The sequence below is a fragment of the Bos grunniens genome, chromosome 3 (assembly GCF_055505025.1).
Source record: "Bos grunniens cultivar Pamir isolate PY7600 chromosome 3, Bosgru_T2T1.0, whole genome shotgun sequence".
Taxonomy (NCBI): domain Eukaryota; kingdom Metazoa; phylum Chordata; class Mammalia; order Artiodactyla; family Bovidae; genus Bos; species Bos grunniens.
Window position 1 is genome coordinate 108,347,312 of NC_141167.1, and position 12,524 is coordinate 108,359,835.

At 43.6% G+C, this 12,524-nt stretch overlaps 1 protein-coding gene across 1 annotated transcript in view; it reads right to left on the minus strand.

Annotated features, from left to right (window-relative positions):
* Positions 1 to 540: 540 nt before the first annotated feature.
* LOC147376727 (T-lymphocyte surface antigen Ly-9-like) overlaps positions 541 to 12,524 on the minus strand; it is a 105,064-nt gene continuing 93,080 nt past the window's right edge. Inside the window, exons 5-6 of the mRNA XM_086394076.1 lie at positions 1,113 to 1,409; positions 541 to 578 (exon numbers count right to left, since the gene is read on the minus strand). Coding sequence (XP_086250202.1) covers positions 541 to 578; positions 1,113 to 1,409 — 335 coding nt within the window. The remainder of the gene's footprint in view (positions 579 to 1,112; positions 1,410 to 12,524) is intronic.

A 12,524-nucleotide genomic window follows, 5' to 3' on the forward strand; every position in this document is an offset into this window, starting at 1 on the left:
CACTGCAAGCTGGAGAGGGACAGAGCAGGAAGGAGCCAGATGAAGAGGATAAGAGGGAGAGAGAATCTCTTTCCCAAGGGTCTTGCTGAATATTTATTTTATCTGAGAGTCCATGATGAGGCTGAGGGGAGGGTAATAGGGGTTTAAGTGATGCTGACATATCAGATCCCTCCAGCAGGTCAGGTATCCCTTGTGGAGGATGGGTTAGAAGGACAAACTACATATATTCATTCCCGATTCAATGAAACAGTGAATGTGAGCAAACATTGCCAGAATCTTTGCTTGGGTCAAGAATTCAAAGAAAACAAGACATGGCCTCTGCCCTCAAGGTGTTCTAAGTTACACAGGAGACAAGTCCATAAACAGAATTCTTAACTCAGTGTGGGGTGGCCTTAGACCAACCTTTAAAAACATAATGTCTATGCTGGAAGGTTACAGCACCTGCAAGGCCTCGAACCAAATGAGATGGAGGTTCCTTTTCTCGAACATTATTAAGAGCAGAACCATAACCAAGCACAGGACCCTGTGTAACCATATTGATCACTCCGCCATGAAGCTGGCCTTAACTGAGAGACATCCTTCAACAGGAGTAAATAAGAAAGTGAAGGGTTCCTGACTTTGGAAGACTGATGGTAGAGGAAACGGCATTTCCAGAGGGTCAGAAGCTTGTAATAACAAGACTCATTCAGGGTCTCTAGTTAAGCAATCCAGTGTGGAATACATGAGGAGAGAGACATGGGCAGAAAAGGATTTGAGCCCTGGATCATACAGGGAGACACTGGAGGTCAAATCCCTCAGATGACACAGTTGACACAATCCAATTCACTTTTTCTAAAGACCACAATAGACACACAATGAATGATGAATGAGTGTGGGGAGAGGTACTGGAAGGCTACTGTCTGGACCAGCAATGGCAAGAGGTGGAGAGGAGAGCATGGATGTGAGAGAAATTCAAAAGCAGAAGCAAATTGGCTGTGCTTCGCAGGCTCCTGTATCGGGTGACCCTGATGGAAGGTGGTGCTAATAACAGAGTGGGGAGAAAAGCCCAGAGCTCTCACCCCAGTACACTTGAACTCCAGGAGTGTCCCTCCCCTCTGGCAGGTTGCACTCACCATGGGAACAGACTTGCTCGAAGTCTACAGAGACAGTTTTCTTGTCCACATAGTTGCTGACCACACAGGTGAGGCTGGCATTGGGCTGACTCAGAGGCAAGTTCATAGTCAGTTGCCAGGTGTTGGGGGCTAGTTCTGGTGTCTCACTCCACACCAGCTCCCTGGGAAGGCCCTCGCTCTCCCAGGTCACATTCAGGTCTTCTCTGTTTCCTGGGGTCTTGCACTCCAGGGTGACATTGCACCAGCTTGGTGTGATGGATGATGACTTGACCAGGATCTCAGGAAGGATCACGGGCTCTGGGACAGGTGAGACAAAAGAATGGAGCATCACATGTGTGGAGAACATGGCAGTTCACATTCTCTCATCCATTGTCTCACTGAAGCTCAGGCAACCTCCCTCTCAGGATGGTAAATGCATTTTCCAGAAGAAACACCATTTTCCCCAAATCCCAAATATGCAGGAATGACAAGAAAGGAAACAATTGAGGTAAGCCCTATGTGATCTCAGTAGATTAGCAAGCCTTAAAATTCTTCCATTAAAAAGAAAAGCTATATGCTGGACCTCACCTTCCAGGATTCATTGTATATAAGAAATTGGGATGTTTCCTTCTTTCCAGGGAAAGAAGTCAGGGAAGGAAGGAGTTGACCTGTCCAAGACCATTGCCCTGCTTCTCCTGTTCAGATGATGCCTGGGACTGCACAGCCCTTATGGAGCATTGACATATGGCCTGTGCTGAGATGCCAAAAGTAGAGACATTTCTGAGAAATACAGTGGTAGTGACCAGCAACTACAACCCAAGTGTGATCAGAACATGCCACTAAACTTGAGGTCCACACAGGCAGAGAAGTCACTGACAAGTTTGTCATAGATATCACATGGGAAACTAAAGCTGTCAAAGTCACTGTCATAGCAGATATTTCCCTATGCAACAGAAACTTTAGGGAAAAAAGAGTTGATTAAATGAGGCTCTTAAGATGTATCACTGTGTAAATTTCCCCCTATATCTATTGAGCATTTGAGAGCTAGATTTGAGGGGTCTTTGTGAGCAATTGTATCTCTGGCCTTTCCATACCAGAGTTTGAGCAAGCTCCGGGAGTTGGGGATGGACAGGGAAACCTGGTATGCTGCAGTGCAGGGGGTGGGAAAGTCAGACACGACTGAGTGACTGAACTGAATTGATACCTCTGACTGGTGAGAAGAGAGAGGACAGGGAGGACTGCCTACATGTGGATTTCCAAATTGTGGTAGATGAATAGGGCCCCAAATCCAGAACCTCTGAATGTGTTAGCTTATTTGGCAAAGGGAAATGAAAGTAACAGATGAATTAAGGATATTTATTAACTGACCTTCATATGGGGAGATTATTCTGGAATATCTGGTTGGAACCAAGGTAATTACAAGGGTCCTTACAAGAAGGAGGAAGAAGAGGAGGAGGTCAGAGAGATCAATGTGAGAAGGAATTGTCCCTCCATTGCTGGCTCTGAAGATGGACAAGTGTGACCATGAGCCAAAGAATGCAGGCAGCCACTAAAAGGTACAAGGTGAAAGAAAATGTTTGTTCCTCTGGAACCTCCAGGAAGGCACACAGCCCCGACAGCACTGAGAAATGGAGCATTTCCTGCCATGTCAATAAACAAGGATGTCACAGCCATCAGCGATTCCAGCCCCTAAATGTGAATTTCTGAGCTCAGAAGGGACCCAGGAAGAACAGTGCCTGTTATCTTGCAGCCATCAGTCATTTCCTATGGTGATCTCTGAGGAGTTGGGGTGGTGGGGGCAGGAGGTGTGAGAAAAAGCCCCAGAGAGCTGAGATGAATATGAAAGGAGTGATTTCAGTAAGCCCAGACTTTTGCACCTTCCCACACATAGAAGAAAATTAGAGATACCAATGGAACATTTCAGGCAAAGATGGGCTCGATAAAGGACAGAAATGGTATGGACCTAACAGAAGCAGAAGATATTAAGAAGAGATGGCAAGAATACACAGAAGAACTGTACAAGAAAGATCTTCATGACCCAGATAATCACGATGGTGTGATCACTGACCTAGAGCCAGACATCTTGGAATGTGAAGTCAAGTGGGCCTTAGAGAGCATCACTACGAACAAAGCTAGTGGAGGTGATGGAATTCCAGTTGAACTATTTCAAATTCTGAAAGATGATGCTGTGAAAGTGCTGCACTCAATATCCCAGCAAATTTGGAAGACTCAGCAGTGGCCACAGGACTGGAAAAGGTCAGTTTTCATTCCAATCCCAAAGAAAGGCAATGCCAAAGAATGCTCAAACTACCGCACAATCGCACTCATCTCACACGCTAGTAAAGTAATGCTCAAAATTCTCCAAGCCAGGCTTCAGCAATATGTGAACCGTGAACTTCCTGATGTTCAAGCTGGTTTGAGAAAAGGCAGAGGAACCAGAGATCAAATTGCCAACATCTGCTGGATCATGGAAAAAGCCTGAGAGTTCCAGAAAAGCATCTATTTCTGCTTTATTGACTATACCAAAGCCTTTGATTGTGTGGATCACAATAAACTGTGGAAATTTCTGAAAGAGATAGGAGTACCAGACCACCTGATCTGCCTCTTGAGAAATTTGTATGCAGGTCACGAAGCAACAGTTAGAACTGGACATGGAACAACAGACTGGTTCCAAATAGGAGAAGGAGTATGTCAAGGCTGTATATTGTCACCCTGCTTATTTAACTTCTATGCAGAGTACATCATGAGAAATGCTGGGCTGGAAGAAACACAAGCTGGAATTAAGATTGCCGGGAGAAATATCAATAACCTTAGATATGCAGATGACACCACCCTTATGGCAGAAAGTGAAGAGGAACTAAAAAGCCTCTTGATGAAAGTGAAAGAGGAGGGTGAAAAAGTTGGCTTAAAGCTCAACATTCAGAAAATGAAGATCATGGCATCTGGTCCCATCACTTCATGGAAATAGATGGGGAAACAGTCGAAACAGTGTCAGACTTTACTTTGGGGGGCTCCAGAATCACTGCAGATGGTGACTGTAGCCATGAAATTAAAAGATGCTTACTCCTTGGAAGGAAAATTATGACCAAGCTAGGTAGCATATTGAAAAGCAGAGACATTACTTTGCCAACAAAGGTCCATCTAGTCAAGGCTATGGTTTTTCCAGTGGTCATGTATGGATGTGAGAGTTGGACTGTGAAGAGTCTGAGCACCGAAGAATTGATGCTTTTGAACTGTGGTGTTGGAGAAGACTCTTGAGAGTCCCTTGGACTGCAAGGAGATCCAACTAGTCCATTCTGAAGGAGATCAACCCTGGGATTTCTTTGGAAGGACTGATGCTAAAGCTGAAACTCCAGTACTTTGGCCACCTCATGTGAAGCTTTGACTCATTGGAAAAGACTCTGATGCTGGGAGGGATTGGGGGCAGGAGAGAAGGGAATGACAAAGGATGAGATGGCCGGATGGCATCACTGACTCGATGGACATGAGTCTGGGTGAACTCCGGGAGTTGGTGATGGACAGGGAGGCCTGGCGTGCTGCGATTCTTGGGGTCGCAAAGAGTCGGACACGACTGAGCGACTGAAGTGAACCGACACATAGAAAAGTGCTAAATTCCTTGAAATATTTGTTTTTCTTTAATTAACAATTATCTTCTGATGTTCAGACTACATGCCCCTTGTTGCAAACTTCTACATGACCTGACTCCTCCTCCTGCCTCCTCAGAGTAGTTCTCTCAGGGTTACTTGAGATGCTGTCTCTCAGGCTTGAAGTCCTAAAAATGTCCACTGAATAAAACATAATTCTCAATTTCTAGATTGCGACTATTGTTTTTTAAATCGACTTGATTTAGCCCAGTGAGACCCCTATCTGGCTTCTGATCTCCAGAAAGATAAAATAATACTTTTGTGTTTTAAGCCACTAACTTTACACTAATTTGTGGTAGAAGCAATAGAAAATTAATACTCAAATCAAATAAACTGAGTCCTATAAAGAATAATAATTATTATGACAAATACTAATGAATAACTATGGATGGAGGTTCATAACGTTGTACTGGAGGTGGTGCTTATAATCATCCCCAATAAGAAATGCAAAAAGGCAAAGTGGTTATCTGAGGAGGCCTTAAAAATAGCTGAGAAAAGAAGAGAAGTGAAAGGCAAAGGAGGAAAAGAAAGATATATCCATCTGAATGAAGAGTTCCAAAGAACAGCAAGGAGAGATAAGAAAGCTTTCCTTAGTGATCAATGCAAAGAAATAGAGGGAAACAATAGAATGGGGAAGACTAGAGATCTCTTCAAGAAAATTAGAGATACCAAGGGAACTTATCATGTAAAGATGGGCACAATAAAGGACAGACACTGTATGGACTTAACAGAAGGAGAAGATATTAACTGAGGTGGCAAGAATACACAGAAGAATTATACAAAAAAGATCTTAATGACCCAGATAACCATGATGGTGCTCACCTAGATGGCATCCTAGAGCCAGACATCCTGGAGTATGAAGACAAGTGGGCCTTAGGAAGCATCACTACAAACAAAGCTAGTGGAGGTGATGGAATTCCAGCTGAGCTATTTCAAATCCTAAAAGATGATACTGTTAAAGTGCTGCACTCAATATGCCAGCAAATTTGGAAAACTCAGCAGTGGCCATGTTGCAAAAATCCAACTGTTGATACTAAGCACCACACTTGGAGGCTTGGAGAACTCAGGTTTATTAAGCCAGCTGTCCCAGATGAGCTAACACTCTGAAGTTCTGGGAGCCCAAACTCAGGGTGAGCTTTACTCTTATAGGTTCAGTACACACAATTACACTTGGCACTGGTTGATTGGTTACCTGGTTGCTATGGGATATGGGCAGTTACACAGCACGGGAGTTGCTATGGGTTATGTGCAGGGAATTGCCAAACAGAAACTCATAGAAGCAGAAACAGAACATTCCATACTTATCAGAACATCTTATGGTAATAGTCGATTGCTAGGTTGTCTTGTTCCTATCTTGGTGCAGCAAGCATATTTTACAGAAGTAGAACTAGCATGCAGTTATTTCTGAGTGTAAGTTTTAAATTTTCCTCTTCAGTCTCCCCTCTGGAAGCCCCTTAAATCGTATAAGGCATAAACTTCTTGATTTTCTTGGCCCGGGAGCTGATAACCTCTCAGGGCTAGGAGGTGTGTGGTGCTCTCCGTCTGCGGCAGCTTCTGCTAGGCTGGAAACTGTCCTCATGATTGATTAATGGCAAAAGGCACGATAAGAGGAGACAGGTCCCAGGGAAGAGTAGGACTATTCATACTAGAGTTTTGAATCATCCTAGATAAGAAAACCATCCCTCAAGTAGCTCTCCAGGATTCCATCCCTTCCAAATCTGGACTGGAACATGAGCTATTTTAGTCATTTTCCTGGTTATTTCTTCTATGACCTTGCCTTTATCATCTATCTGTAGACAACAGTTGCTAAGATTGAACTTCCCACTGATGCCTCCCCTGCCCACCCTGACGCTGTAGCCAGTAAGTAATCTAGACCAGGTGGTTCTGATAGATAACATTATGTATCTTGGTTTGTTGTTCTGCCAATAAGTTATGAAACTTGACCATTTCATTAGTAAAGATCTCAACCGCTGCCTGGAGCCAAATAATTCTGTTATGCATGTAAATTGGGGTTCGGTAGCCCCAGGACCCATCTTCTGCCCAATTGGCTGGCACATAGTATAGGATTATGCATTCAGGAGGCCATTTGTCATCTTTCCAATTTCCAATCTGTAGAGATCTGCGCTTTTTGATGAGGCCTCTGTCCTTATAAACTGGGACTCCCAGTGATTCACCTTGGGCTAGGGGAAGCAGGAAAAAGGAGAGATGGATAGTCCCCAATAAGCATGCCTCCTGACCAGTTGGCTGGCAAAATTGAATATGCATTAGCCCCACAAATCCAATATAGTAATCCTTCTGGAGCAGGAAAATGGCCTTCACTGGACAAGTCATCCCATTTGGTCTTTAAATTTGGGAAGCTTGCTAGAGGGTGAGGATTAAGCTCTGCATAGTTTGTGTTTCCCCACCAATCAGAGATGTGAGTAGTTGCATTATAATATCTTTGGCCAAGACAAGTGAGGCTTCCTACCAGAACATTGAATATTGGACCCACAGCGCCAGACAGTTCTTGCCAATTATGGAAGTCTTCAAATGCCAAATTCTGACCCTGGTTTTCTTGAATTCCCCTGAGCTGTTGAAGGGTCTCTGGGGATTTGATTCTTTAGCTTCCCAGGGCCATTTGTCTCCCATCTTAGTTACCCCACAGAGCAAGAAATAACCATTAATGTCTGGGCTATGGTCTCTGCTAGAGCTAAGAACAGGTTTTTAGTTTTGACTGAAACAGGAGGGGGACCACTTTTTATCTCTTCATTAAAAGAATGGAAGAGCTTGTGTGTAGATTCCAGGAATGGAACAGAAATACTCCAGAAATCCAACACAGTTCTTGGGTCAGCACCTCTCCCATTGATATAAATACCGATTTTGAGACCATTTTTTTCATTTTGAGTCCACGGGATTGAAGATAGTGAAACTGTCAGGATTATCCATCCCTAGTTCACAACTGGGGCCAACAGTTCCCTTTTGAAGGAGAGTTATCTTCTTTTATCTTTCCAGGTCTTCCATGTGACACAGCTCCAGTGAGGGCAGTAAGCCCAGCAATCACCATAGCAAGAGGAGTGGGTGGGTGCTAATTCACATATATATTTGTCATTGTATTCTTGTTCCCATGATAAGCCCCACATTTTATAGTATTCCAGGGGTTTCTGTTAATAGCAGCACACACATCAAAGGGTACCGACACCAGAAGTTCTAAATTTGTAATTTGTGTCTGGTTAATCAGAAGCCCTCCTTCTTGGTGCTGAACCTCTAACCAATCTTCATTAGATGATGATCTGGGTGTCAAAACAAATATATTGGCCTTCTTGTTGACAAATAGAATAGGTTGCCTTGTTATGAACATAGGTTTCTTGGGCCTCTCCTTGGCAGGGGAAGTGAGTATGGTGAAGGAAGGCCCAAGTGACCCCCTGACCTGATCTAGTCATGTGAATACATGGAGTACATGTGGGATCTGTTTTACTTTCTAATACACTATAGCTCAGCAGGATATAAACTGCTATTATACAAAACATTTGATTCCACTTAATAATCCTGTTACTTTGGGAATAGATTGTAGCCAAAGCAATCCCTCATGTTTGACCCACAGAAAGCACTAACGTCAGTGGTGCAACCAGTCCCTACCTGGCAAGGGGTCATCATAACTCTGACTCTCAGATGTCCCTCATCAAATCCTTCAAGTTTCCACCATGTGTGGATGGACCAGCCAGCCCTGGAGTGACTAGAGCAGGGTTGAAGATCTTGGGCAGGATTTGGGCAGGATTTGGGTGTCTATGAAGGAAGTGGCTGGTTCGGATGAGCCTCAGTAGTCCAGTTCTCTCGCCCTTCTAGAGGCACTGCTATCTATACCCAGGTATGGTGAATCCTGTAACTGAAGTGAAATCCTGTAACTGGAGTGAAACTTGTAACTGAACAGCAGTAGGGGTCACCAGGACGACTGTTTGAGGGCCTGTCCAGACTGCCTGAAGTGGTTCCTATTTCCAATCTTTAACCCATACCTCATCTCTGGGCTTATAGGAATGAACCCAATTGCCCAGAGGAATGGGAGGCCTTTCTAAGGTTTCTCGAGTGATATGGCGGAAGGCTCTTCCCAGGGCCTGAGGTGTCAGGATGTCTTCAGGTCAGCTAGTTTTTGGGAGTCCCTTGAGCTTCCCTATCACTGGGGGTGGTCTCCTGTATAAGACCTCAAAGGGAGAATAGCCTGAGGACCTCAAGGTGCTCTGGGCTCAGAGCAAGGCTGGGGTACCATGTCAACCCAAGGAAACTGGGTCTCCTGACAGAGCTTAGCTAACGTAGGCTTGAGGGTCTCATTCATGTGCTCAACTTTCCCTGAGCTTTGTGGCCTGTTAGCAGTGTGGAGCTTCCATTTGATTCTCAGTCTTGGACAAAGTCTGGATTATCTCAGACACAAAGGCTGGCCCGTTGTCATACCCTATGGAGAGAGGTAGCCCATACCTCGGGATTATCTCTCTTAGTAGGGCTTTGGCCAACTCGTGTGCCTATTTAGCTTGTCTGAGATAGGCCTCAGCACATCCCGAGTAGGTGCACACTACCACAAGTATCTATAAAACTCCTAGAGGAGAACATAGGCAAAACATTATCCAACATAAATCACAGCAGGATCCTCTATGACCCACCTCCCAAAATATTGGAAATAAAAGCAAAAATAAACAAATGGGACCTAATTAAAATTAAAAGCTTCTGCACAACAAAGGAAACTATAAGCAAGGTAAAAAGAGAGCCTTCAGAATGGGATAAAATAATAATAAATGAAGCAACTGACAAATAACTAATCTCAAAAATATACAAGCAACTCCTGTAGCTCAATTCCAGAAAAATAAATGACCCAATCAAAAAATGGGCCAAAGAACTAAACAGACATTTCTCCAAAGAAGACATACAAATGGCTAACAAACACATGAAAAAATGCTCAACATCACTCATTATCAGTTCAGTTCAGTTCAGTCGCTCAGTCGTGTCCGACTCTTTGCGACCCCATGAATCAGTACGCAAGGCCTCCCTGTCCATCACCAACTCCCGGAGTTCACTCAGACTCACTTCCATCGAGTCAGTGATGCCATCCAGCCATCTCATCCTCTGTCATCCCCTTCTCCTCCTGCCCCAATCCCTCCCAGCATCAGAGTCTTTTCCAATGAGTCAACTCTTCGTATGAGGTGGCCCAAGTACTGGAGTTTCAGCTTTAGCATCATTCCTTCCAAAGAAATCCCAGGGCTTATCTCCTTCAGAATGGACTGGTTGGATCTCCTTGCAGTCCAAGGGACTCTCAAGAGTCTTCTCCAAACCACAATTCAAAAGCATCAATTCTTCGGCACTCAGCCTTCTTCACAGTCCAACTCTCACATCCATACATCACCACTGGAAAAGCCATAGCCTTGACTAGACGAACCTTTGTTGGCAAAGTAATGTCTCTGCTTTTGAATATGCTATCTAGGTTGGTCATAACTTTCCTTCCAAGGAGTAAGCATCTTTGAATTTCATGGCTGCAGTCACCATCTGCAGTGATTCTGGAGCCCCCCAAAATAAAGTCTGACACTGTTTCCACTGTTTCCCCATCTATTTCCATGAAGTGATGGGACCGGATGCCATGATCTTTGTTTTCTGAACGTTGAGCTTTAAGCCAACTTTTTCACCCTCCTCTTTCACTTTCATCAAGAGGCTTTTGAGTTCCTCTTCACTTTCTGCCATAAAGGTGGTATCATCTGCATATCTAAGGTTATTGATATTTCTCCCAGCAATCTTGATTCCAGATTGTGTTTCTTCCAGTCCAGCGTTTCTCATGATGTACTCTGCATATAAGTTAAATAAACAGGGTGGCAATATATAGCCTTGACATACTCCTTTTCCTATTTGAAACCAGTCTGTTGTTCCATGTCCAGTTCTAACTGTTGCTTCGTGACCTGCATACAAATTTCTCAAGAGGCAGATCAGGTGGTCTGGTATTCCTATCTCTTTCAGAATTTCCACAGTTTATTGTGATCCACACAATCAAAGGCTTTGGTATAGTCAATAAAGCAGAAATAGATGCTTTTCTGAAACTCTCAGGCTTTTTCCATGATCCAGCAGATGTTGGCAATTTGGTCTCTGGTTCCTCTTTCTTTTCTAAAACCAGCTTGAACATCAGGAAGTTCATGGTTCACATATTGCTGAAGCCTGGCTTGGAGAATTTTGAGCATTACTTTACTAGCGTGTGAGATGAGTGCGATTGTGCGGTAGTTTGAACATTCTTTGGCATTGCCTTTCTTTGGGATTGGAATGAAAACTGACCTTTTCCAGTCCTCTGGCCACTGCTGAATTGTCTAAATTTGCTGGGATATTGAGTGCAGCACTTTCACAGCATCATCTTTCAGGATTTGAAATAGCTCTACTGGAATTCCATCACCTCCACTAGCTTTGTTCGTAGTGATGCTTTCTAAGGCCCACTTGACTTCACATTCCAGGATGTCTGGTTCTAGATGAGTGATCACACCATCGTGATTATCTGGGTAGTGAAGATCTTTTTTGTATAGTTCTTCTTTGTATTCTTGCCACCTCTTCTTAATATCTTCTGCTTCTGTTAGGTCCATACCATTTCTGTCCTTTATCGAGCCCATCTTTGCATGAAATGTTCCCTTGGTATCTCTATTTTTCTTGATGAGATCTCTAGTTTTTCCCATTCTGTTGTTTTCCTCTATGTCTTTGCGTTGATTGCTGAGGAAGGCTTTCTTATCTCTTCTTGCTATTCTTTGGAACTCTGCATTCAGATGCTTATATCTTTCCTTTTCTCCTTTGCTTTTCGCTTCTCTTGTTTTCACAGCTATTTGTAATGCCTCCCCAGACAGCCATTTTGCTTTCTTGCATTTCTTTTCCATAGGGATGGTCTTGATCTCTGTCTCCTGTACAGTGTCATGAACCTTAGTCCATAGTTCATCAGGCACTCTACTCATTATCAGAGAAATGCAAATCAAAACCATAATGAGGTACCATTTCACACCAGTCAGAGTGGCTGCTATCCAAGAGTATACAAGCAATAAATGCTGGAGAGGGAGTGGAGAAAAGGGAACCCTCTTACACTGTTGGTGGGAATGCAACCTAGTACAGCCACTATGGAGAACAGTGTGGAGATTCCTTAAAAAACTGGAAATAGAACTGCTTTATGACCCAGAAATCCCACTGCTGGGCATACACACTGTGGAAACCAGAATTGAAAGAGACACGTGTACCCCAATGTTCATTGCAGCATTGTTTATAATAGCCAGGACATGGAAGCAACTAGATGTCCATCAGAAGATGAATGGATAAGAAAGCAGTGGTACATATACACAATGGGGTATTACTCAGCCTTTGAAAAGAATACATCTGAATCAGTTCTAATGAGGTGGATGAAACTGGAACCTATTATACAGAGTGAAGTAAGCCAGAAAGAAAAACACCAATACAGTATACTAACGCATATATATGGAATTTAGAAAAATGTTAACGATAACCCTGTATGCAAGACAGCAAAAGAAACACAGATTTTTGGAACAGTCCTTTGGACTCTGTGGGAGAGGATGGGATGATTTAGGAGAATGGCATTGAAACCTGTATAATATCATATAAGAAATGAATCGCCAGTTCAGGTTCGATGCAGGATACAGGATGCTTGGGGCTGGTGCCCTGGGATGACCCAGAGGGATGGTATGGGGAGGGAGGTGTGAGGGGGTTTCAGGATGGGGAACACGTGTACACCCATGATGGATTCATGTTGGTGTATGGCAAAACCAATACAATATTGTAAAATAATTAGCCTCCAATTAAA